The sequence below is a fragment of the Streptopelia decaocto genome, assembly GCF_964273445.1.
Source record: "Streptopelia decaocto genome assembly, chromosome: 1".
In the NCBI taxonomy this organism is placed as follows: domain Eukaryota; kingdom Metazoa; phylum Chordata; class Aves; order Columbiformes; family Columbidae; genus Streptopelia; species Streptopelia decaocto.
Genome location: NC_138663.1, coordinates 11,456,586 through 11,484,137, shown reverse-complemented (window position 1 = coordinate 11,484,137; position 27,552 = coordinate 11,456,586). Strand labels below are relative to the sequence as shown.

At 35.6% G+C, this 27,552-nt stretch overlaps 1 protein-coding gene across 1 annotated transcript in view; it reads right to left on the bottom strand.

The window, feature by feature from the left end:
• CACNA2D1 (calcium voltage-gated channel auxiliary subunit alpha2delta 1) overlaps nt 1–27,552 on the bottom strand; it is a 396,917-nt gene that overhangs the window by 104,389 nt on the left and 264,976 nt on the right. Inside the window, exons 7-10 of the mRNA XM_082061285.1 lie at nt 22,442–22,573; nt 6,168–6,237; nt 5,307–5,357; nt 4,170–4,269 (exon numbers count right to left, since the gene is read on the bottom strand). Of these exons, the coding sequence (XP_081917411.1) occupies nt 4,170–4,269; nt 5,307–5,357; nt 6,168–6,237; nt 22,442–22,573 (353 nt within the window). The remainder of the gene's footprint in view (nt 1–4,169; nt 4,270–5,306; nt 5,358–6,167; nt 6,238–22,441; nt 22,574–27,552) is intronic.

Here is a 27,552-nt window from a genome sequence, read left to right as displayed (position 1 = left end):
TTTTCTTTGAAATCAATTTTGACAAATCTCCTTTACTCTGTTTCATGCGTAGAACTTCACAAAAGTAGAAGAGCTTTTAGTTTTCTGTTGTCCCTGGGATGCTCATAACATTTAATTCCCAGTTCATAAACAGTAAATACTAGTTTGAATTTTTACAAAGGCTAAGTGATTTTAAACAGTCCTACAGCTCCTGACCTTTACTGTGTCTGTTGCTGCAAGGTAGGTTTTTCCTTTGTGTGGTTTTTCCCACCTCTACAGATTTGAACTTGAAATACATTTCTCCTGCAAACCGCAGCCTACCCACAATCATAAACAAATTACACTTTCTGTGTCAACATTTGAAATGAAGTCACTAAATCATAGCGTGCTGGGATGGAATTGCTGCCCCTATCATCTACCACTTACTGTTATCAAAGCATGTAACCGGATTAGTGGGGAAACAACTGTATTACTCATACATTTAAGCTCTTTCAAACAGTAGGTTTTCTTTCTGCAACAAAGCACAGCACTTCAGATAAGAAAAATGCAAATCCCAGAGGAAATCATGACATATTAACCCCTGGCAATCTTTACGTGATTTAATAGTTTGTTCAACCTCTTTTCACTGGTGATAAATGCAAGAACTACATTAGATCAGTAGAACTAATACATTATAACACATCCACTTTCAAGCTTTTTGTTCCCCAGGATTTCTCTAGATACCAGGCACGGTTCACTAAATCATCTGTCACTTTCTGGAAGTGATTGGCATGAGCTTAAATCTGTGTCTCTCAGTCGTGGGCATGAATCATCATACATATCGGTTTTGTGGGACAACATCTTGGCAGAGGTTAGCGGTAAAACAGCTCTCTAGTTAACTCAAAACCTCATTACTAAACCCTCCATGGCTATTAAAGCTAACAAGCCATAAAACAACTGTTGCTTTCTTGGCCAAAAGAAAAACCGTAGATAAGTTTTGGCTATTGCTAATATTCACATATTCATCTGCTAGTATTTTATTGATTGAACATTTTCACCTAGTTTTTTTGACTTTTTAATTAGTGAATAATGTCTAACACTGGGATTCCTCAGGAGAAAATGTCATAGAATCACAGAATCTTTTCAAATGGAAGAGACCCTCAGGATCATTGAGTCCAACCATAACCTAACCTGAATCTAGCACTAAACAATGTCCCGAAGAACCTCCTTTAAAGCATCTTCAAAGCACATCCAGGGATGGTGACTCCACCACTTCCCTGGGCAGGCTGTTCCAATGCCTGACAACCCTTTCTGTGAATATTTTTTTTCCTAACATCCAATCTAAGTCTCCCCTGGCACAATTTGAGACCATTTCCTTTTGTCCTTTAGTAACAACATGAAATATGTTGAATGAATGTAAATTTCTTTCAGCTAGAACAAATTATTTAAGTTGATATTTTGGTGTTTGGATTAAGAAAACACTAGAGTTTGACCTAGACATGCCTTCTCTATTATAGAATATTCCGTGAAGAATAATGATCTTTCGTGTATCACCATCTCTCCATACGGTCCTCAGATCATTTAGAAAAAAGAAAAATGAGATTATTTTAAAATTAGATAAGAATTAATGAACTGCCTTTTAATACAGTACATAAACCTAATAAATCATCAAGCCTTTCACCAAAGTTATACAAGGAAGAATAAGGAGGAAAAATCAAAGCAGTAAAATGAAGAATTTAATATTTGAATAAAGATGAGATCTCGGACCTTCTAAGAAAGATCTAACTGATTGATCAGAAGAATCATCATTCTAATATATTATCACACTTGATTTAAAACATAATACATCTTCTCCTTAAGCAGTGTCACGTCTGGTGCTTAACTTTGGTTTGAGGCTTTGATTGTACCGTGGAAAAACTGAGCAAATGAGAAAAAAAAAAAAAAAAACAAACATTAAAAAGAGGAAAAAAACCCCTAAACTTCTGTGTTCACTTCTCTCACTTAAAGAATGCCTTGTAGTAGTAGAGCCATTTGTTTAGAATCTATAGCATATGATTCCCTTTCTGTTAGAGGAATCAAATGCCAGAACACAGTATCTCCCACAACTTGAATTATGTAAGGCATTTGAACATATAAGAACAAAGGTTATACAAAAGTCAATCAAACACTGAAAGAACTTAATATGGACTTTTAAATTGTAAGTGCTCAACACCAAATAGCACTTTATAAAACATTTCAAAATGCATTAGACAGTTATGTACATTTCTGCAAATGATGCCCTGATCTGAGGATGAGCACAGCACAACCAAAAGCTCCTCTTCAGTTCTGCAGTCAAATATCTGATGTGTGTCTCTGAAGTTCACTACAGGAAGAAAGGTCCTCACATATTCTGAGTTACAAACCACTGGGAAAAAGCACTGAAAATATTTAGAGATTTCTAGTCCCTTTTCAAGACAGATCTTGGGGCCTCACTAAAATGACACTGAACCTTAGCTAATAAAATACCCTGAACCCAAAGAAAGCTTAGCATTAATTTACACTACATCTGGGCAGCTGGGAGTAAATGAAGGAAAGAGTTTGGAAAGCTGTGTCTATCAGGAAGTAGTGGGGTTCCAGATCTTTCAATAGCAAAAGCTGGCACAGCTCTGCTCAATGCAATAATCAATTTCCAGCAGTTTAGGATTAGATTTTTTTTTTTTTTAATTAGTGAACCTAACAACAAGATTTGAGTTCTTTAATGTCATAACAGGAAAGCTTATTTCCTTTAATAATAGGATTAAAATAATAGTTTATTTTCACTGCAGTTTAGACTAAAGAAAATGGTCTAATCCACTATTAAAAACTTCAACAAAGGAAGTGCCATTGCAAATAAAGGCTTCTTTTTACTACTTGGAGAAAGGTCTACTTAGACTGACAGCAAACAATGAAGCAATAAGTGGTGTTCAAAGAGATTTCTGATAGTGATATTTCAGGTCTCTCTCCCTGCAGGCTAGCTACAACACATCTGTAGAAGTTGAAAATTGCCTCCAAAATCATTCCAGAGTTACTCACCATACAGGCTGTCTCTTGTCATTAAGAGTATGTCAATGTTCCCATCCTAAATCCTTAAAATCAAAGCTCTACGGTTCAACAGCTTAATAAAAAACACAAAAGCCTGGCCTAAGTCTAGAGCGTGACACCCAAAGTATCAGTCGGAAAACCGAAAGTTGCCTATGCAGTCTTCCCCTTGCCCAAATCTATTTTATTTAGCCTTCAGCTTTCTTGAAAAACACTTTAAATTCCAGACAAGTATTAGAAAGAACAAAATACCATTAAAAACAAAACAAAACTAAACAACACAACAAATCAAAACAAAAACTAACTAAACAAACTAAAAAACCACAACCCACTACTTTAAAGAACTACTAAAAGCCGTCATGTAGAAACAGTTTTAAGTCTGGTAGTAAAATTTGAAGTGCAGTGATTATAGGCAGTACTAAATTTTGAGGTCATGGTCTGAAAGATCTCAGCTGCTGAAAAGCCAGCTCTGAAAAAGCCACTACCACCTTCATTCAAAAGAATCCTTACAATTCTGCCCTCCTAACAATCCTCTGACCTGCATATCGTATGTGCTCTCTTTGTAGATATAAATTATGCACATTTTGGAATTCTTTCATTGATTCTCCCCTTTATTATCTTACTTATAACAGGAAAAATTGCTTTCCTGCCCATCAACTTGCTAACTGTAGAAGTTCTCAGCAACACCTCTTCAAAGCTCAGATGTATGGCTGTACATCTGTCATCACACATCAGTTAACACAAGCAATCCAAATATCTGCTTTGTGGAAGAGGAGCTCCCCCATCTCCTCTGTATAATTTTATCTTATACCAGAAAATAAAACCTGGGAGCCACCAATTGTTTCAAGAGAATTTGCATATACCAATCAAATAGAAGATGTGTTACACAGACTGGAATAATATATTGGAAAGGAGAATTTGGTTGCACTGGTGTTTGTTTAAATGTTTTTTACCTTTCACTCAATTGTTCAGATAGCAGCAAATCTAGGACTTCCATTATACTTTGCAAGAAAACACCTAGCCAAGGGTGGTATTTTGCAATATTTTAAGTCTCTTAGAAGCTTAACATTGAAGTATCTCACATGTAGCATTGGAAATAGTTTGCTTATGGCTTTGTTGACAAAGTAAATTTTATGAAAAGAATAGATACTCACTGAAACTACATTCACAAAGTCATCGTCAGACAAGGTCTCTAACATCTCAATGACTGAGGTGCGGATCAGCTTCAATGTCAATCCACTGACGCTCCCGCTCCTAACAGAAATACACAACCGAGCAGAGAAATTGAATTGAACAAATAAACTTACAAAGAAAATACTGAGGACCAACCAGCACTCTCACCAACTTTCACACTAAATGTTTCAATAGTTCTCCTAAATTCTCCAGCTCACTATTAGTATTATTACAACATTATAATAAAAAATTAGGTCCAAAACTGGCATTGAAAACCCCAGTCCTGTGGCTTAGGTGAAGTCATAGTGATACATCATATTCTCATTTTCATTTCAAGAGATCTGAGAGGGTTTACCACCTTCAACCACTGCATTATCAAAATCTTTTATGCTCTTACACATAGATTTACAGTTTTAGATTTTCAGATATCCAAATGGCAACTTGTCTGATTCAAGGCAAAGCCTAAGCTGAAGTGCAGAAATAACAAAAGTTGATAAGGCTCACTGCTGATATGAAAGCACTACATGTTTAGAAGCATTAAATGCAAATTCCCTTACTGAGACTTTTTTCGGCATTAAGCAATCTGTTTGACACATCAGGATCAACACTTCTTTTGGTCCCTCAACATTAAAGAAAGAAAACCTTGCTAAGGAAAATAGTTTTCTATTAATTTCTTTGTTGACTTTCTAGTAATATTTTATAGCAACCAAACTTGACTTGTAAGTCTGCATAGAGTCTCATCTTTCAGGATCATAAAATCATGATTAAATCTACAATAATTCTATATATTTGGATTCGGGTTGCGTTTTACAACAGATCTTGCCCCATGCACGTGAGAAATTTTCAATTGATTACTTCAAAAATTAAGATGCTTAAAGCAGAATAATATTAGAATAATTAAAAACCACTTCCTTGCGCTTAGCTGAAATAACTTTCAGGTTTGGTTTGCACTTTTTGGAATTGTTTTTTCCTGTGTATTTATTTTGTTCATACCAAGATTTTCAATTCTTGCATATAAGGACTTCTTAATTCTCTCCCTTTTTCAGCATACAGATTTGTTCAACATATCTAAGTACTTTTATCCCTCTAATGTCAATATCTAGACATTAAACACTTACGCATCCACTAAAATAAGCATGTCTTTGGGAGATGCAGCTCCTTGGATATACCTGGAATAAATTAAGAGTATGAATGACACAAATTCAAACCCACATTTGTTGCGTGTGATGTAACACACTTTGAGATCTCTAAATCTAGCTGAATCAACAAAATCCTTCTGTTGTAGCTACTAGAAACCCCTATACTATAATTTTCTCTCTTGTTGTGCCTTCTAAGTAAAACAAAGTCTAAACCACATTAGGAAAGCCTGGAAGTCAGATATACTGATCTGAATTCACTATTTTTAGATGTTGATAACAGAAGAACATGAATGCTATTTCAGAACTAAAGACTAGATGACAGAGGAATCATTACATCAGCCTAGCTGAAGGAAAAACACTTCATTCTTGGAAAAAATGTATAGAACCAGTGTGAATCCAAGTATCAATATGCATTACAGAAAAAAATAATGAAAAACAATCCTACTGTTCTCTGTTCTACCAATGTAGTGATTTTTTTTACTGTCTAAACCCTGAGACATATGCAAAAAAACCCCTGGAAGAATGGTTAAGTTTAATAATACAGGTTGTGTTTGATTTTGGAATAAAATTAAAATTGTTAATTGTCTTATACATATTTCATAGTTACTCTCCTATGAAAAGGCCCAGGTAATGCAGCAGTATGATGTACTATAGTAAGTACTACATAACAAATAATATAATTTGAATCTTGTTTATTCAGGAGAATTAACTGATTTTATAAAAACTTAACAGCAGTATCTAGAAGTAAGGAGTATTAGATAAAAATAATCAGAAAAAATTGTCTTTATAGTCATATCAAGAAAGTGATGCATAGAAATCAGTTTCTTAAAGAAAGCTTACCATGGTCTTCTGCGAACATCATACAGATCTATTTTGTTTGGAGTTCGACTTTTATCTACCCATGGGGAAGCTAAAAAAACAAACAAAGACAAACAAACACTTTTATCTTAAGCATTTTAAACACAACATTATAATGAATCAGTAGCATAGACTTCGTAGTATATAACATTTGATATGGATTTTAAAAGTCTGTATTTTATCTGTTTTTGAAATACCTACATACTCTTATATATGAAAACATATAATATAATGCAATACAAGTATATATAAAGATCTTAAAGTGCCAAATTGTGTTGGAGAAACAGTTACTGACTATAGTGCACCACTGAATGCAATGGAACCAGAATTTGAACCAAAGTACCTTAGAATATGAAATAACTTTTGAACAAGAAAGTATTTCATTTCAAAAGCAGTTATAATTTGATTCATGTTGTATACAATCAGACTGTACTGATGCAAAGCTCAGTTATCCATCTAAAAAATTATTCACTGGCTCGAGAGAGCTTTGCCTAAAACAGCAAATTAGAAAAGTACCATGAAAGTATCATATTTTCTGGAAGTAAAATGAGATGGATATATTAGTGTCTCTGTAAAGAAAATGCTAAGATTAATAACCTTTTGCAAGCATTTAATCTAAGCTTTGCAATAATTTTAAGCAAGGGTAGGCATTTTTTCCTCACTGAAAAACAAAATGAGACTTTCAAAACCATTTGACAGCTTAACGAACACAAATAAAAATGTGAAAAGTTAAATGAAATGAAATAATGTTCTCCAATTTGTTCTCTCACTGTATGCCAACAGCATTGGGACAGCTATTTCCTGACATTAATTGTTTTTCTGTCTAGGAAATACAGAAAGATATAGGCAGCTCCAGGATTCTTCCTGAAAAAGCACTCATCTGAGACAAATAGGAAAAATTCTGGTATCTATATCCATGAATAGAAAAGAAGCCAACAGCTGAGAGCAGCTGCCTATTTGTGATTTTACCAAACAATCTCCTTCCTACGTGAGCATAACCTGAGTCAGCACATCAGTTACCAGAACATTTAAACAGAGCGTGACCCACAAGACATTTATAAGTATATATTTATCAGTATACATTTGTCAGCCACAGAAAACACTGCTCACTGTTGTGTACCAGAAAAACCTCAAACTTGATACCAGTATTGTTTATGATCTCAGACCAAACCACCTTTGTGAACTGAATGGATGCGGGTCTTTGAAATTTCCATAGATGAAAGAATAAAACCTTTGAGACTTGTCAACATTGTTAATAACTTAAGTATCATTATTTTACCAGCCTGAAGCCATGGTTAGCACATGTTCAATCATGGACTTTTTGTGTCCTTCCAGACTAACTCATCTATTTGATTTCTATCTGAAAATCCATCCCCGAGACTTCAAAAATCTGCATTCCATGTACTCATTTCAGGTTGTATTAAGAGTATTTTAGGTAAAATTGCAAATATAAATCAGGGTACTGACCAACACTGCTGTATCTTAACTCAACCTTTTAGGCTTTCCATTAACATGTAATAAAAGATTGTGCCCTACCAAATCTGTCCCTCTTAATCAACCCATTTCTTGGACAGTCTTCATAAATAGACAATTACCTAAATGCACCTGTCTGGATTTATTTCAAAACAACAGATAAAATGTAATTGACACTGTTAGTGTGACAATAGCTTTCAGCAATCTCAATTAAGAAGTGAATTAAAACTTTGTTTTTGAATTATATTTTTTTCATATAAAAGATATATCTGCCTCCTTAACTACATTCTCTAGAGCAAATGGATGGTGATTTAAAGAGAATTCAGAAGCAGGAGCTAAAGAAGACTGTTTCTATTATAACATCAACATGTTTTTTCTAGAACAATGAATACTCACATAGTCATTATTACAATTGAATGCATTTTCTAAAAGTTCACAAAATAACAGACTAGCTCCTTGACTAACATAAATTGTCTACTGAAAACATCACATAAACATTTAGCTATAATTTAGCTGATACCATAACCTTCAAGAAGATGACAGTGTAACTTAATTCACATATTATTTTGAAGTATCATGTAACTTTTCTAAATTCTGAACTAAAATTTACAGAAATATGTTAAGATTATATTTTGTCTGTGTAACAGAAGACAATCCAGCTACATTTTTCTGCAAAATCTGAGCGCTACAATATGTGTTAATGTAACACAACCTGACAGGCAAGCACATCATTTTCTGAGATCAACACCAGTCGCCCAGACAAAGCACACTTCAGGATTGGGTCCTGTAGACCAGATCTACTGCGACAAATTTTTCAGAAACATGAAGTGGCAAAAATAAGTGTTACTTAAAATTGTGAGGAAACACAGAATAACAAAATGTGAAATGTCCGAGACTTTCTGTAATATTTCCAAAAGCACAAAAAAAATCTCTGTGTAGCAAAAGCGGGTGTTGGTGGGGTTTGTTTGTTTGTTTTTCCCCACCTTTCTCTTTATGGAGAGAATGGTTCTGGTTGAAACCAAGTAAAATAAAGGATCTGAAGACAAGTCTTTCCAAATTGCTCTTCAGAGAAGGTCCTTCTGTTAAGACTTGAGCAACTAAGCTTTGCACTCAGTTCTACCATAGTTTTTTCAGTAATTTCCTGGATTGCAACAAAGTTCAAGCTCACCCTTTCTGGCTATATCTATAGCTATATCTATATTGATAATTTAAAAAACACAGTTGTAGAGAAGACATTTGCCAGAATTAAATAATGAACTATTTGAATGGTCCAGTCATGCTCTTAGATCATAAAACAAATTGTGAATAAACCACTCAGCACACTACTCACAGCCGATCTATTCCTTTTGAAGATGACTGTGAATGTTAACAGTGTTTTCTGTTTGGGGAGATATTCCGAGTGCTGAAGACGACAGCTAAATTCCACAATTTCTTTTGCCCTAGCCCGACTTTTTCAGGATGCCCAGTCTTGGAAAGACTGGAAAGAGATTGGAGAAGGTCTTTAAAAACATTGTTCCTTACCACGCTTTTAAATCAGTGATTTCTGTGCCACACATAAATAAGTTTCTTTTTCCTAATTAAAATATTACCTTCTTTTGAGACAAATACAACAAGCATCAACGTGTTTAAGTTTCCACTTGAGGAAAACTTTCTGGATCTACACCGAGACTGAAACATTTTTTGTCAGATATTAACGGGGGATGGATCATACAAACGCTAATTAAGAAATACACATTTACTGGGAGAACTAGTTCTATTGATTCTTATGATGTTTTCTACAACAGTAAACATCATCTGTTAGTAAGTCTCTGTATGGCTAAACATAATTAAGGAGTCAGCACTTAGTATCTGAAATTTCATTCACACCAAAGTAGTGCTGAATTCCCTCTTCAAGAATTAACAAGACTAAATTACTCATTCATCCTCAGGTCTCTGAGTTAACACTTTTAATTTTAGATGACTTTCAATGGTCTCAAATCTATTCACCAGTTTTGGAATTATTCTGACTATTTAAGGATCTTACTGAAATTGCTGCTACTAGAAAACTGAAGTTCCCTTAGGACAGTTGATTTCTAATGATCTAATTTTAATTCACCTTGATTTCAGCTTAAAAAAAAAAAAAAAGAAAGAAAGGAAAAAAATATAAATGCTCTCTATGCAAAAATACAAAAAAATACATAATTATGCATTTATAATTATATAGGAAATAATTAGAAAGGATGAAGACCACTGAAAAAGACAAGTATTGTCTTGGGTCATTTGGGGAAACTGGCTTTCATCTTATTGAGAAAAGGCTTTATATGGCTTAAGATGAAGGTGAAAATGAAATGCACAAAAAGATGATCACACATTTCCCTAAAAACGTGAAACTGAAAATCGAGGATTTTGAGATTTACAGCTTTATTTATATAATCTAATATTTAAAACATGAATTTTAATCAGATGTCTTGGAACCCCGCTCACCAAATGTCTTTAAGACATCAGGCTCACCACGTTTCGTTGTTGTACACTAATATCTTTCAACTATGTCAACACTACACAGACTCTGTTGCATACATTAGGCTTTAGTCATGTTCTCTGATGATTTTCTTGTCTGGCGTGTGGTCAGATTTGATATTTTATAAATTATTCATTGGATTCCATATCCCTCCCACTTCCGCTCTTTGCATTATGGAGATACAGTCCTGGCTATATTTCAATCAAGAATGAGGCATGTTCTGTAATTTCTACGCATATAGGGTGGAAATCCTCAGTTTTGTTGATTACACACAAAATTAATTCATACAGTACAGAGGCTGTCATAATGTAAAGCCTAAATGAAAGCATTCCTCAGGAAAGGGCTATATTTGCCCATTTTAATTCATGAGATGATTCCAGAGACCTTCTTGAAAATCCATCTGGATGGGACCCCAGTGACACCTGCCCTGCTCCAGTGGTGCACTGTGTGTGCGTGCAAGGAACAGAGAGACACAGATGAATTATTAACAGCTTTACATACCTGTAGCATATTTGGGGAATGAGGCTGAAATCTGACAATGAGACAGGTAAAACAAAGCCTGTTATCAAACCTCAGCAGCATCTTATCCTGGCTCAAATTCCACACTTTCCCATCTTTGAGGGTTACTAGTTAATGAGCCTCAATGTCGCATTTACAGGGTTAGACAAACAAATATTTGTTAAAGGTGAATTTTACTTTGCTATCTCAAATAAATATTCATATGCATATTAAAAACATCCATGAACACAGACTATTCAATTCCCTGCACCAGATTCAGTGAAGCCTTCTTCAGATGGAACAAAGGTGCAATATACAGCTTATGCTTTGCCTTTAGTTTCATTTTGTGTTTCTTATAGTTTGACAAATTAATAAGATTTAAGCTAGATTTTAGTGGTGGACTTGGCAGGTTTACAGTTGGACTTGATGATCGAAGGTCTTTTCCAACTGAAATGATTCTATGAAAACTATAATCAGGTATGTATCAGCCCACACTAGTTAGGAAATGTGTCATTCTTTAGCCCACTGCTCAGAAAGAAGTCACGTGAAGTTTGGTGTGGCAGCAGCACCTCTGCAGAATTACTCAGTTACTCTTCAGTAAAAGATGAAAAGTGATGAGACATGGTAGTTAAAAATAATAAATAGCTGTAACTTTAACCTGGCATTAACCATCATACAATGTTTTGCACCACTATACTTGAAACTCAAGATATTTTTATCATAATGATACTTTGGATTAATTACTGATCAGCACTATTCCCCCCAAGATTCCTGATCAATTACCTGTTACTACAGAACATGTTCAGTCAAGACTAAATGCAGACACTTAACTACTTTATTCAAATAATGACTTAAAATTGCCAATAATTCTCTTCACGTAACATCTAACATTGACAGCTCTGTGCAATGTCCTCTGTCTCTTTCATAGCACCATCCCCACACAGAAAAAGAGTATAATAATCTCAGATTATTTTTTCAACATGTGTCACTTACGTGGTTATGGGCAATACTGAACTCAGTTTCATCTCAAATCAGTTCAGCAATGAGTTTTATATGGGAACAGTCTGTATGTAAACAAATCTATTGCTTTATTGATCTAAACGTGTCAAAAGAAATGAAACTGAATTGAACCTGTAACACACAGAGCAGTCTGTGACTTAAAATTAACCTCTGAGCTGACTCTGTTATCCCAATTCAGAGGCAAATATTTCTGCTTCTGCATGTATAAGCTGAATTTCATCCTCAATAAACATGTTGCTCACATTGGTTTCATCTGGACTAACTAGCATCCCCTACAAGGGGGCTGGGGTATCCTTAGAGCTTGAGTAGAAGAGGTAGAGAAGGCACATAATGGTTTTGGTGTGTTGGGTTTTTTCGTTTGTTTTTCCTCCTGGAAAAGCATTTTCAGGAGATTTCAATTTATATCAAAAACAAATGGTAGGACACCAGCATGGCAGTATCATCAGCTGCTGGCCACAATTTCATTAACTCACTAGAAGTAACACATTATCCTGTAACTGGGTGCACAGCTACAATAGTCAACATACCAGTTTTAAAAAATGAACCACAATTAAACATATTGTAAGGTTTTCCATATGACTATGGTCAGATCCAAATCATGGCAGCCCAGGTTCTTTCCTCCCAGATTTAAACAACAACAAAGTAAACAACAGTCAAAGAGGTTTATTTCAGGATAAAATTCAAGCTATCCAACTTACACAGTAATTGTACTAATTGATAACCTGCAATATTGGAAAAGTATTTTGGACTGTTTTTTACTCTAAGGGTTCCTGTAAATGTTGAGTTGTTAACAGGAGCTCACACCTATAACATATAAAGCCTTTTGCAATAAAAAAGAAAAGGTGAAGTTCTTAGCTTTTCAAGGCTTTTGATTCATTTTGTATGGATTTTTTAGGCTTTGTAGTCTCTTAGTATCTGCTTCAGTAATGAGTTTCTTTGCAGAGTTCAATATCACGCCTGCAACACTATTGCTTGCCATTAGTAGTTGACACAAGAGCAGCTGTGCACAGCAAGTCCATCATTTGGAGACGTACCATTTTATTTTATTAGAAATTGATTTTTAAAGCTCTTCCATTATTAATTTGTCTAAGCAGGGAATGCTCCAATAGCAGAGAGACCTGCTTCGCTGATATCTGGAAAAAACTTTAGAGATCTCTTTTTTCTTTTTAAATGAGAGGGAAGAGATAATACTAGGTCTTCTCTATCCATATTCTCAATCTAATAATTTTAAGACTTTAGTTTTATGAGCATGGGCAGAACCAAAGCAAAGCCCTCCTCTATCCATTTCCTTCCTTCTCCTTCCCTTCTTGTCTAACATAAGCAAGGCCAGATGACGATGACAAATATGTGTATCTAGGTTATGTGATAAGAAAAGGACCACAGAGCTACAGGCTGGAGGCTGTTTTTCCCTCTGAGAAATAGTTATGCAGCATTCTGGGAGAGTGGAAGATGCCAGACATATAATTTTGGGAAAGCAAGTTCAAATTAATTTAAATTAATCTCCTACAAGTTCTTGTTAAATATGCAGATGGAAGTGGGGAGTTTTGGAACATCTGGGGACAGTGTAGTATTCCTTTTTTGGTTTTATTTTGGTTATCGATTACCTCAGCTTTTTGGATCTAGACCAGCCGTGGTACATCCCCACCTTCAACACGCTGCAGAACAAACACTGTCACATTGAGTCCAGGTTCAACAATTCTTCATAAAAAATGCTGAATCTCTTCATGCATCATGATGCTACTGTTATTCCTATATACAAACCACTAACTGAGATCTGAAACTATCTATATCAGTACTACCCTTCCTAGTATTAGCTTTGAGAAATATTCTTTAGCATACTTGCCCAAGAGAGATGAGTTGGTGTTCCAGATCAGTTTTTTTTTTTTACTAAACGTTAATCCAAATCAAGAGCGTGTTTTCATTTGAGTAATCCTTGGCAGCCAAACTTTCCTAAGTGTATTTATTGCTACAACTAGAAAGCACCTTATATCATATTTAACTGCAAATGAAGGTCTGTTGTCTTTAGTCCAAAACAAAATGCATCTTTTACTAAGAATATTAGCCTTACACACACACACAAAAAGTGATATCTGGCAAAAGGCACATAAATATAAAGTGGTTTTAAAATTTGTTTAATTAGTAATTGCTACAGTGAAAATAATATGCTTCACATTGCAATATTTTAATGAAACATTGATTAACATTTACAGTTCTCATTATAATTAAGAAGGGTTTCAAGATTAAAAGGGAAACTGGTTGGTTTGTACCTGCACTTCCAAGTAGCCTGCCAACAATTTGATATTAAATTGTTCTTTCAGATAGCTGCTTTCTAAAACCTCGTGACAAAATTAGCTGGGTAGATGCCTCACAAAATATAAGTAACTTAATTAAAATAGTTTTATATGGCTTGACAGGTATTAAACTATTTCTGTATAACTTATTTGTCCACTGCTCTGTGGTTATTATGAATTAAATCTGCAGTATGATCCATATTAAAATACCTTTCTGTCTACATGGAGTCAACAAAGCTCTATGTGTACAAGTCCACAGGGAATGAATTCAAGATTTTTTTATACATTACAGATATAAATATATATATATATACAAATATATGTACTTATTTATATATTTTTTTTTCCTACAACTACCTCAAAGGAGGTTGTAGCATGGAGGGTGTTGGTGTCATAGCCTGAGTAGCAAGTGATAAGACAAGGGGAAATGGCTTCAAGTTGTTCCAGGGGAGGTTCAGATTGGATGTTAGGAAAAAATTCTTTATGGAAAGGGTTGTCAGGCATTGGAACAGGCTGCCCAGGGAAGTGGTGGAGTCACCATCCCTGGAGGGGTTTAAAAGGCATTTATACAAAGTTCTTAGGAACATGGTTTAGTGCTAGAGTTAGGTTAGGTTATGACTGGACTCTATGATACTGAGGGTCTCCTCCAACTGAAATGATTCTATGATACTATGGTATGCATAACTAAATAAAGAAAATAATTTCAAACTCCTGTTGGCAAAGAAAAATCAATTTGGAAAAAATATTATAAAAATAAACCCCAAAGCTGCCCCACATTACAGATTGTAGGGGGACCTGTTTGAGCAGGAGGGTCGGTCCAAGTGACTTTCAAAAGTTCCTTCCAGCCTCAATCATTCTGTGACTACTGTCACTTATTCTTAGCTTTTAAGAAGGCATCAGATATTCTGTTTTAGGTAGTCCATATCTGCTGAATGAGATAATCCTTCCAGAATATTCACCCATTTGGAGTATTCATCTATTTGGAGTATCTTATCCTCTGAGGAAAACCATATTTTACCTATTCTTTTAAAGCATTCCAGAAATTAATGTTTTAGATATTAAAATACTATATTGTGATATCTTTGCAATTTTAGGTGTGCTGTTTTCAAAAATTTCCCTTTCAGAATTCCACAATGTAAAATTTCAGGAGGGTTTACTTAAAAACAAACAAAAAAACCTGAGCTTGCTTTCATGGTAGTGGTGAAACCTGAGTCTTATTCTTGAGTTAAACATAAATAATTGAAAACTGTTCACTTGCAGGACAAAGGCTGGAAACTTGCACAAATATTTTAAAATCTGGTAGATTTTGTAAAAGAGCTACAACTGTAAACATGTATTCAAGAAAACTGAGCCCCCAGAGAAAAACAAGAAGGGAAGAAGCTATTTTTATGTCCAGTCCTTTCTTATCTTCTGCAGAGAATTCAGTTAAAATTCTGTTTGCAAATCAAACAATAAGAAACTGGAAGTGCTTTCTCATACAAGTTATACAGGGGAGATGTTTGGAAAAGCCAACTGTGATTTTCTGTTAAAAGGAAGAAAAGCTGTAACTGATTCCCCAAAATGCCACCATATGAATTGAGATTTCTTGTTTTTTGAGATGACTCAAGACAACCTCTGAGCAGAGGCTGAACAGCAGGGCAGGGTAAGGACTTCAAGGTCCCTGTGGCTGCAGGTCAGACAGGACAAGACACAAGACAGTGTCATGTCTAACAGGACACAACATATATTCACTACATGCCTTTCTGTCTGGGTCTGGCTTTTCTGGCAAGGCCTGTCAATGAAGCAAAACTGATATTCCGATTTCAGTTACATTTGAGCATATATACTTAAGACTGTTCATATTTTTACATCCCCACCCCCCTTTCTTTTTTTTTAATTTTAGTGAATCAGATCTCAGCCATCACATGCTATCTTCTTGCTATAGAAATTAAGTTTAGTACCAATAACTTAAACAACAGAAATCCCTCCCCTATAGCTTCATGAGAATGTTTGATTTATCTGCATATTGGTCACAGAAGATTCTCTATGTGTTGCTTACAAGGCTAAGTCTATGAGCGAAACCGCCTCTCATAATGATGTGTATTTTACATGAAGCCTGAGGCATTACGGCTGGCTGTGAAAAAACTCACTTAAAAAGTCAGCCATTTCATTTCAATCAATTGACGATTTCAGCAGTTTGTTAAAAGTTAACTATTTTTAAGAATTATTAGATATATATATAGATATATAAAAGCTCAAACACTATCCAACTTTTGGACAACTGTACATTGTATATTAAACCTGTAGCATTTCACATTTTTAATGTGTTATTAGTAGGTCTGTGTTCATGGCAGATGAAACAGCCAGCTGTAACTTGAATAGAAAATTTTTATCATGCAGAATCCAAAGTACTTGCAACCTAACTTCAGCACATCCAGTGAAATAATTTTCAGATAGTTTGCAAACAACCAGTGCATGATATGTGTCTAATTTTTCCACTGATGGATGAACACAGACAGAAAACATATGGAGTCTTCTTTTCACCCTCACTCAGTAAGCCAACAAATGCAATTTCATTTCTGAGCAGAAAGAAAATATCTGGTGCTACTTTGTGTCAGCAAACATTGTTTCTCCTTTGAGCAAGAGGGAAAAGTAGAAGAGATTAAGGAATAAATTGTAGCCTCACCAAATTTCTTTGTTTCTTCAGAAAGAAAAAACAATCAATCAAATGACAGTCTCTACATCCACCAGCAGCCTCTGAAGCCTCCTGGGTGATTGGTGCCTCTGCTCAAGATCACCTTTACATGGTAAAGATGCATAACCTGGGATTGCTGATGTGGGAAGAGGAGAGGGACAAAAAGATGCAAGAAACCTCATGGGAGCCTCTACCTCTTGCTTTGGAAGATTCATTTAAGCTCCAGCACTTGCTCCTTGCCCAAGCTGCGCTGTGTGGATGCCTGCGCACCACGTTGTGCTTTGCTGATCCTGTCCCTGACTCCAAGATTCCCTGCCCTGAGCTCAGAGCTGCCTTGTCCATATGGACTGGTCAGGCTGACACGTGAAGCTGGCCTCAGCATAAGCACTGGACGTACCAGTGGACATACTGGACGTATTCAATATGTCCAACTTCTTTCGCCTTGTCTTTTCCACACATTAGTATTTGCAGTGAATCAAAAATAATAAATAAATAACTACCTACTTCGTAAAACAAACACGGAGTCCACTGTTACTTCTGAACCAACATTAATTGTACAATACAGGTATCTTCATCACCTTAAGAAGGTTCTTGTCTTGATTCTGACACAATCCCAAAGGACAAATCATCCTTACAATGCTGAAACCATCTCTTGAAAGACAGACTAATATGGCACATACAACTTCAAATGTAAGAATAAGTATATATTACATCATTCCTAAAAGTTCCATTCACGTAATTTATTTATTCTTCAGAGCTCTTTTATTAAACTATTGTTTACTTACTCTGGAGCTGTTCAGAGCTCATAGAATAGCTAATAGACATCTCAAAATTGCTCTTGGCATCTTCATATCAAAATGGATAGTTGCCAGCACAGTCACAGAGCACAGCATTTCTCTTCACAAATGTGCTGCCATTGAAACTGATGAAAATGTTGATACTAAGTACCCTCACTAATTTTTAAAATTATTTTAGGCAAGACACACTTTTTAAAATAATTTAAAGAAGTTCAGTATGAGGAGACTCATGTTGACTCTTTAAATCAAGCTGATTAAAACCCTAACTGAAAGAGATTATAAAATAGGTTTGAGAACTATGCAGGTATCCTGTGCCTTTGGCTCTTCTATTTCTTTCTTCATATTTGAGAATAAGAGCTGAACTGAATACATTCTAGAGAAAAATAATTAATACATTACTTGCTTAATTTTGTTTATTTTTCTATAAAAGAGAAGTTGACCTCAGTATCTAATGTTTCTCCTGGACCATCTTATAAGGTGAACATGGCTGTACAGATCCCTTTTGTGTCTGGCAGTGGTTCTGCTGTCACTGCAAATATCAACATACAAGTGTGTTTATGTCTAGGTTTCTAATACTTATCTTTCTTGCACATCTGTCTACCCATTTACAGAAATATCTTTCTAAATGTGGCTTATCTTCTTCTTCAAAACAAAACTAAAGATAACATCACACAGAATGTAATTTTTCCTTCAGTAAAAATGACATTTTGACTAAGGAACATTTGATGGACTATTTATGTCATAACATTAAAGGAAGTGAATAATTTGGTACTATTACTTCCTATACCTAATGCTGGTATCTATTTTCATAAAATACAGTTTCCTATTCTTATTCTACTGCATCTACTACTATTATATCAAAACCTAATATCACTTATTATAGTGTATAAAGAAGAAGGTCTGAGGAAAGGAACTGGTCTGAATGCCATGTGTCTCAACCTAGGTTATGGTCAGAAGGAAGCTGTCTTGTCCTCTTGACAGAGACAAGGGAACACAAATGTAGCAAAGAAGCAGAGAAAGCACAGATGAAAATGATATGAAATCATACATGTGATGTCAAAGAAGTGAACAGCAGTACCAAAACCAGAATATATGTAGGAAACAAGGAGATATATGTAAACAAAAATAATCCTGTATTTCACACATACTTTCCACCCACAGGGTCCCTTATAGAAAGATCCCTTCATGCTGCTGGTTATTATAGTGACAAGGTCAGCCTAAGAACCTAATTTAGGACAGAAGTGATGTACCATCTAGCCCATTACTCAAGGCAGTGAGATACTATCAGATAAAAACATTAGTTCAGGAAACCTGTGGTTGAAGACACCCTCTATAGCTTAGAGGTACCAAAGATTGATTCCTTTCAAGGGAGGAAGGACTGAGTGGATGTATTTCAGCTATTAATGTGCAGACTTAATTATGCATTTTAATTCCAGTTTTGACACTTCTCAATTCTTTCACAAATATCAATACTATGGAGAAATTAGTAACTTTGAAGTAGGCTTACCTAAGACAAATTGAATCACAGAATTATTTCAGTTGGAAGAGACCCTCAGGATCATGAAATTCAACCATAACCTAACACTAGCACTAAACCATGTCCCTAAGAACCTCATCTATGTACCTTTTAAAGGCCTCCAGGGATGATGACTCCACCACCTCCCCCGGCAGCCTGTTCCAGTGCTTCATAAACCTCTCCATGAAAAACTTTTTCCTAATATCCAATCTGAACCTCCAGTGGCACAACCTGAGACCATTTCTTCTTGTTGTATCAATTGTTATTTGGGAAAAGAAACCAACACACTCCATGCTACAACCTCTACGGCTGCTCTTCATAAGACTTGTGCGCCAGGCCCCTCACCAGTTTCGTCACCCTCCTCTGGACTTTCTCTAATACCTCAGTGTCTTACATATAATGAGGGCCCCAAAATTGAACACAGTATTCAAGGTGGGCCCTCACCAGTACCAAGTATAGTGGCACAATCACTTCTCCGGTCCTACTGGCCACACTATTCCTGATACAAGCCAGGATGCTGTTGACTTTTTTGGCCACCTGGGCACACTCTGGCTCATGTTCAGCTGCTGTCAATCAACACCCCTAGATCCCACTCTGCCAGGCAGCTTTCCAGCCACTCTTTCCTGAGTCTGTAGCACTGCCTGGGGTTGTTGTGGCTCAAGTGCAGAACCTGGCACTTGGCCTTGTTGAACCTCATACAATTGGCCTCAGCCCAACGATCCAGCCAGTCCAGATCCCTCTGTATGGCCATCCTATCCTCCAGCAGATCTACACTTCCACCCAATTGAGTGTCAGCTGCAAACTTACTAAGGGTACACTAAATCCCCTCATCCAGATCATTGATAAAGAGATTAAAAAGAACTGGTCCCAGTACTGAGCCCTGGGGCACACCACTCAGGACCAGCTGCCAACTGGATTTGGCTCCGTTCACCACAATTCTTTGGGTCTGGCCATCCAGACAGTTCTTTATCCATCACAGAGTAAACCCATCCAGGCCCTGAGCTGGCAGCTTCTCCAGGAGAATGCTGTGGGATACAGTGTCAAAGGGCTTACTGAAGTCTAAGTACACAACATCCACAACCTTTCCCTCATCTACTAAGTGGGTCGTGAAGCAATGTTTTACAATTTATCATTCCATTTTCAAAAAGCAAATATCCTTTCCAGTATGTGAAACTTGATTTCATTTTCAGAATGTTTTTGTGTGTCAGATATGTCTCTGCAAACTGAGATACAGAGTTTACAAAGAGAGAAAGATGGACAAACTTGCACAAAGACCTTTTCTAAAAATACAAACCCCAAATGGCTTGTGATTTGAGCTCTAAATTGAAGAAAGTTAAAGGAAAAGATACACAGAAAAATGCATATACAATTTCAAGACGGTCAGACTGCCCCAGATTACTCTATATGTGTGTGTAAAATGTAAGAACTAGGGAATTACCCAGGAATTTTTGAAGTCAAGTTCTGACAGGACCAGATAGCTAAAAAAGACTCAAGCACTTAGGAATGAAATAAGCAGGAGGTGCGAAGACCTGAGTTTTATAGTAAATCATAGAATAGTTTGGGTTGGAAAGAACCTTCAAAAGTCATCTAGTCCAACCCTCCTGCAATGAGCAGGGACATCTTCAACCAGATCAGGTTGCTCAGAGCCCCATCCAGCCTGACCTTAGATTTTTCCAGGGACAGAGCATTTACCACCTCTCTGGGCAACCTTGGCCAGTGTTTCACCACCCTCTTTGTAACAAATTTCTTCCTTATGTCCAAGCTAAATCTCCCCTCTTTTGGTTTAAAACCATTACCCCTTGTCATATTGCAAGAGGATCTGCTTAAAAGTCTGTCTCCACCTTTCTTATCAGTCCCTTTTTAAGTATTGAAAGGCTGCAATAAACTGTCCCTGGAGACTCCTCCAGGCTGAACAACCCCAACTCTCTCAGCCTGTCCCCACAGGAGAGCTGTTTCAGTCTTCTGATCATTTCTATGGCCTCCTCTGGACCTACTCTGACACATCCATGTCTTTTCTGTACTGAGGGCTCCAAAACTGGACATGGTACTCCACACGGGGTGTCAAAAACACATATAAAAATATACAAATATAAAATTATGTTTAGATGGAGTATATACACAATCAACATATTCACAGAAACACCGCGAAAACAAGCTTCTCCCATTTTATAGAAATGCTCTAAGGAATATATAGAGATCCTGAAGCTCCTGTGTTGTGTTGATAAACAAATTGAGTAGAGACAAGACAGAAGAGTACATTTTTTCAACGTATAAGATAATCTTACACTTGAAAATGTATTCCCTAGAGATTGCCACACTTATAAGAAATGTTAATTTTTCAGCACTTGGAAAACATCACTATATAGTCAGCTGGGACAAATGGTGACCCCAAACACAGAACTAAGAAATCCCCAAATCAACTAAAGAGAACATTTGGAAAGGAAAGAAATACAAAATTAGTATTTTCAATATTTTTTTTTTCTACACCATCTTGCTGTATTTATCTCATCAGCACCTAGCATGACAGAAGAAACAGGACTCAAGTGCTATGAATTTTTTTTTTTCCCTGTAAACTAGCCTAAGGCAGTTTCTCTGGCTGTGCTAGCGAATGTGCTAATGATACAGTAACAGCTTTACCATAATCCCCTTCACCTTCAGAAATACCAACAATCTTGTATAAACATAAGGGAAGGGATCTCAAAGTTCTTCCTTAACCAGTTGCAAGCAGGAGACAAATCACTGCACACAATTGTTTTGTGTGTAGTGGACACATCATTCTGTTGTTGATAACAGCATCACTTAATAAGAACAGCAGCAGCACAACTGGAATGCCTTGCCATAAAACAAGCCTTTTCATTAGCTAGTACACATCAAAAATCAAATTAAGGTTACTGGTGATCTAAATTTAGTAAAATATACATCTGTTTAAATTAATTACTCTGATCCAGTAATGGGATTCTTTGACAAGTGGAACAGATGCTGGTTAAAGTAATCAAGTTGTATTCATTGGTCTTGGCTCTAATAGCAAAGACATAAGTGCCAGAGATCATGGATTCTGCAGGACATAAACATATCATGCTGCAAACAGATTTTTACTGACTTTAACCATAAGATTACCTGTCTAGTCACCAAGTCACTGTTTCTAAAACTAGACAGGTCCAAAAATCTCACTGACAACTATTCAACTGATTCTTTACACAACACATAAACAATACAACAATAAAATTTAACTGTTCGGCTTTTCAACAGACATCATCTTCTGCTCCTCTGACTGTAAAAAATATTAGTTCAGATTTCACCCCCAGTTTTTTCCCCCTCATACCAGCTTTATGCCAGAATAATTTCACAGTCTTTAAGTTACTTTTGATATACAGAAACCCCATCTATGTAACAAAGTAATCTTTAGTTATCTTTTATTGCTTGTAAATAATTTGAACTATTTTTAAAGCAATGTTTTGCATAGTACAGTTCTTCAGGAGACTTCAGTTACCTGGGTAATACCTGGCGAGGCCAGTTGCACTACCAAAAACCTGCCATAATAAAGTGGGGTCTTCTTCTCTGTTCCTCTTGAACACATCATCCAATGCTGCAGTCCAGTTGAGCTCATTCAACACTATCGTTGCTGTCAAAGACAAAACATATGTGGTATTACAAATCTACATCCTAATACAAGCAGCAATGACTACAAAAAGCAAACTGAATTATTACAGAAAGTAATAACATTTAATTAACCAACAAAGTAAATTTAAAGAAACACACTCCTCTTCATTGGGAATATTCCCTAAGTTCCTCATGCTTTCTTCTTCCCATTGCATTATTTGTATGCAATGTCTATTGGCTTATTTGTTCCCTTCTAGAATTACTTTGTTTCTGAGATGTCACTCTAGTTGCATTTCCCAGCGCTAGAAAAGTAAATGCAGACCTATAAATTGATATTTCTACTTATCACAGCACACTGCATAAAAGAGACTGGAACAAGAGTAGTTGAGTCTCTTAGAAAGGTAACCAAGGACTCCCTTTCCAGGACTGTATGGGAAAAAGACAATGATGAGTTATTTAAATTGTAACACTAAGGTGGGCCACATGCACAATGGTACTAATTATTGCAGGCTAACGAGATATCAATATTCATAGATGTGATTTGTTACAGGACGATCAGCAGCGTGAACGTTAGTATTTATGAATTCAGTCAGTTCTGCAATGAACTTAAAAGGAAATCCACATTTTAGCTAAATGCTATATGGCCAGTTATACAGAAACATATATTCACAAAGTTGTCCTCTACCTAAGCTTGTTTGAATCAAATATACTGTATAATGAAATATCTAATATATTGACATGTTCTGTGCCTTAAAAAAAAAAAAAAAAAAGTAGTGAGACTTACTCTACAGTTGATGAACATGGCTACAGTAATAATCAATTGACTAAAGAGTCAATTAAATTTTATTATGATACAAAATACCTGATGATACAACTTATGATAAATTATGCTTTTCACCTCAATTAATCAGCTGTAAATATCTCATTAATTTTACCCAAAAAACCCTGAATCATGTTCAGCAATAACAAGTACTCAGTTGATTAGAAAAGGAAGGGTTTTTTGTTATTTTGGTCGCTAATTCTTTACTTACAATGCCACTAGGCAACACTAAAGAATGTTTCTAAAACTGAAACACCTGGCAAGCCAAAAGCAGAAAGGGAACTAGAGGGAAAAACCCAACATTTCAAAACAGCTAAAGATTTAAGTACAAATCCTATGAAAGTTAACACTGTAAGACAGATCCTGCTTAAATATGATATTGCACACAGGAAAGAAAATTCAACCTCTCTTGCAAATGAGTATGTCAAGCTTAAATAAAAACAGTTCATGTTTAAGGCACGTGAGTGTCATCACAGTACACAATTTGGTATGTGGGTCTACATTGTAGCCTAATGCTACTGTGAAAAAAATAAATAAAAATAAGGACAGGTTGAAAGTTAACATTAGAGAGCCCATTTTCAGTGAGGTTGTTAACAGGTACTAGAGAAATGAGATCACAATGTTAAATTTTATAGGCTTCATTTTAAAGGTTAAGGAGAAAATTGCTACAGGTGTTTTGCAGAAACATTAATCTGTTTTTTTTCAAAGCAGTTTTAAGATAATATTACTCAAGATACAGCTTTTTATAGAAATATCAAATTTAATTTTCAACTCTCTTGATTCTTTCTGAGCAATAAACTTGTACTATATACCTCTCTATGTCAAGTAGATAGTTATAAAAATATATATGTTTACATAAGAAAGAGGAATAATTGCCTGAGACACCACGAGAAGTTTATTACCATTTTAAAATAGCTACAGTTCAATTATCTTTAAGATCCAGTTTGATCTACTGTGTAATTACACATTATGTACATACTTTCTCAACTTGATTTTGTTTCAGATGTCACTTGCAGAAGTGTCTTCATGAAGCCATTAGAAGCTCTGGCCTTTACTTAGGCAAGAATTTCCTTTCAAGTTTGAATATTTCTTTTTAATGTTACCATTTCCTGATCTTCTGTACAGGGTATTTGGCCCAGTGGAAGCCTCTGCCAATGGTTCCTTGTGGCATTTAGGGCTCTGCAGCTTAGGACACTTAATTAAGGCACATGGGAGACAACAGTTCTTATCTCTTTGACAGCTGATAAAGAATTTAGTTTTCAGGGTCCTGCCTGAATTCCCAAGCCCCATAACAATATAAAGTAGTGCATTTCTATCGCCTTCTGACCTGTCCGGGCTTAAAAATTGCTGCAGCATCTTCCCCAAAGTCTGCTGGTGGCTTCACCACCCTGCTCAGAGCACTGACACCCATATTCAGCCAAAACATTTCTTTAGGAAAAAAATATTTTGAAGTTACATGCTCATAAAAGCTTTTAGAAATTGGTAACTATGCACCCCATGAAAAAACTCTTCACATATGAAATGTGATACAATATTTCTAAAGATATTTCCTTCAGACAGTAAGCTTACAAATGAATAAACTGCATTAAGTAAAGCTATATTGTTACCATACATTCACAAACACTGTTGCAGAGACTATCTGTGTAACATCACCTAAAATATATTGCAAAGAATCATATATATATATATATGTGTGTGTGTGTGTGTGTATACATATATATATACACACACACAAACCTATGCATTTACACACACCTCTGCACATACACAGTAATATGTATAAACTTATCTATCTAAAGTACATCCATAATAAAAAAAAAAAAAAAAAGGGAGAAACTAATGAGACAATCTACAAGTAGTAAAATAATTAAGTACTGAACTGCTGAGTGAATATATTGGAAGTAATAATTTCAGCATTTTATTAGACTTGTGAAGATTAAGCTATAAAGCAAGAAATATAGCTCACAAGATCTTATTTGTAATATTTGTGGAGAAGCGATGTTTTGTATCACAGTCAAGAGTTTTGTAATCTTACTGACATCCCATTTTCCCCTTCCTTCTTCTCCTCTAAAACTTTCTCCCAAAGACATATATAACAATCTAAGAAAAAAAAAATCCAAGTACTTCCAGCAGGAGGAAAAAAAAAAAAAAGCCCAACACAATGATGGAATTAAAAAAAATGAAAAAATAACACGCAACTCAAGATGAGCAACAAGAACAGAGCATCTTAACAGAAGTAAAATGCAATAAATCTGGGAAAAGACTGTTAACAGTACATCACATATCTGTTCTCAGGCACTGAAAAAAAACATTTCTTCACCCATTCCAGAAATTCACAGTTAAGTGCCTGAGCTGCATTTCAGAAATAAATGTTAACAGCATACATATAAACTTCAGCATATGCCACCTTCCTCTTAATTCACTTTTCATTATGATGACAAGAGTATGTTGGTTGGAACAGACACAGTTTATTTTGTGGAACTGATATGTCAATAGCTGATTGTACAATCATTAAAACAATTATTCCTGGAGCAGTTTGTAATTCAAACTTGTTCCCTTCATTCAGGATGCTTTTGTTTGTTTGGGTTTTGTTTTGTTTTTCATTCTATATACCATATAGAATGCACCTGCATTTGTGTTACACAATCAAGTAATCAGCAAAAGGAAATTTTAGCTTTAATCATTTATTACTCTAAGTGTTTTTCCACAACTTATATTATTCTTTTGCTTCTGCTAAAGAATATACCATGGATTGGAAAAGACCAGCTGTAAATCAAGTCTGGTAATAGGCAATTTCAAACCAATACCTCTAGATTCTGGTTTAAAACCCACAGCAATGGATTTGAAACTTGCCAACCAAAGAAAAGCAAGTAAAAACACTCGTAAACAGCAACAAAACTATCCTTCAAATGATCCCTACTAAAATATCATGATTCCCAACTTGCACATAAAAATCAATGCAGTGCTATTTTCATTAGCTTGTATTAGAGCCTATGGCACCTGTCAGAATATCCTAATTTGAGAGACATGGATTCATATTGATTTCATTAATACATTAAGAATATAATTTATTCTGCTGTTTTAAAATCAACGCGTTTTACTAAAACAAAATGTTTAGAGGTGTTACGGCCACATCTACTGAGATGCTGCATATCGTAGAAACAGATACAGTCCCTTTTGAGTTGACTTGCGTACAAGAAAGTGCTTTTGACTGATAATTGGCAGAAAAATCTAGTTGGAGACATCTCTCCAATAAGCTTATTTCCAATTCTGCTAAAAGAAGTCTTTGAAGATTAGTACTTCAAAGTACTTCAACTGCTACCTTTCACTTGATATGGGCAAGATGAAAAAGTAAAATTTATCGTCACACAATAGGAAACATCATTCTTTCTGCCTTTTTGCACTGAACTCCATCCATCTTTTCCTTTTTCCCCCCCTCTTCTTTATGACATGAGGTTTAGGGGCCTTGACAAGGAATGGATTCAATTTCCCTCTGCAAATGCAATCAATAAAAAATAGAGAGCACTACTGTGCTCTCTTTAAAAGAGCTGGAACACACTTCTGATGATTTATTCAATGTATAGGCCCTGGCCTGCGTATGAGGCAGAGTATAACTTTATTTGAAAAGCCTGAGAGCTATTTACTAGGTCTGAAAATATGGCAGCTGCTGTTCCCTGATGCAGCAGCTACACATCTACTGGGGAGAGCAGAAGGGACCTCCTTGGCAGTTCATTAATCTTCTTGTAGTATTTATACTTCCATACCCTGTTTAACGAAGTTGACTCATTGATTTCTTTAAAGATAACACCAATAAGTTATTGTTATGAATTAAATTTATATTTGTAGTTAAATATTATGGTATTTAGAAGTGGGCACAGAGGGACAATACATTTGCAAATGCACTTTTTTTTTTTGCATATATGCACAGACACAAGCGCTTCCATTGGTAGCCATGCTAATCAGATATTATAGAAACTCTACTGAAGGCATAAACTAGTCTTCTTTATGACTTAAGTGTTTCACTAATGTTTTCAAAATCACATTCCTTCCAGCTTATGTTAAATTACATAGAATGTTACTCCCAACTGTGGCTGGGAAGTTGTACTCCCATCTCATTTTATATTTTACTAAGAAGGAATTGTCCTTTTTTGTTTAAAAAAAAAAAAAAATAAGTAATTTAA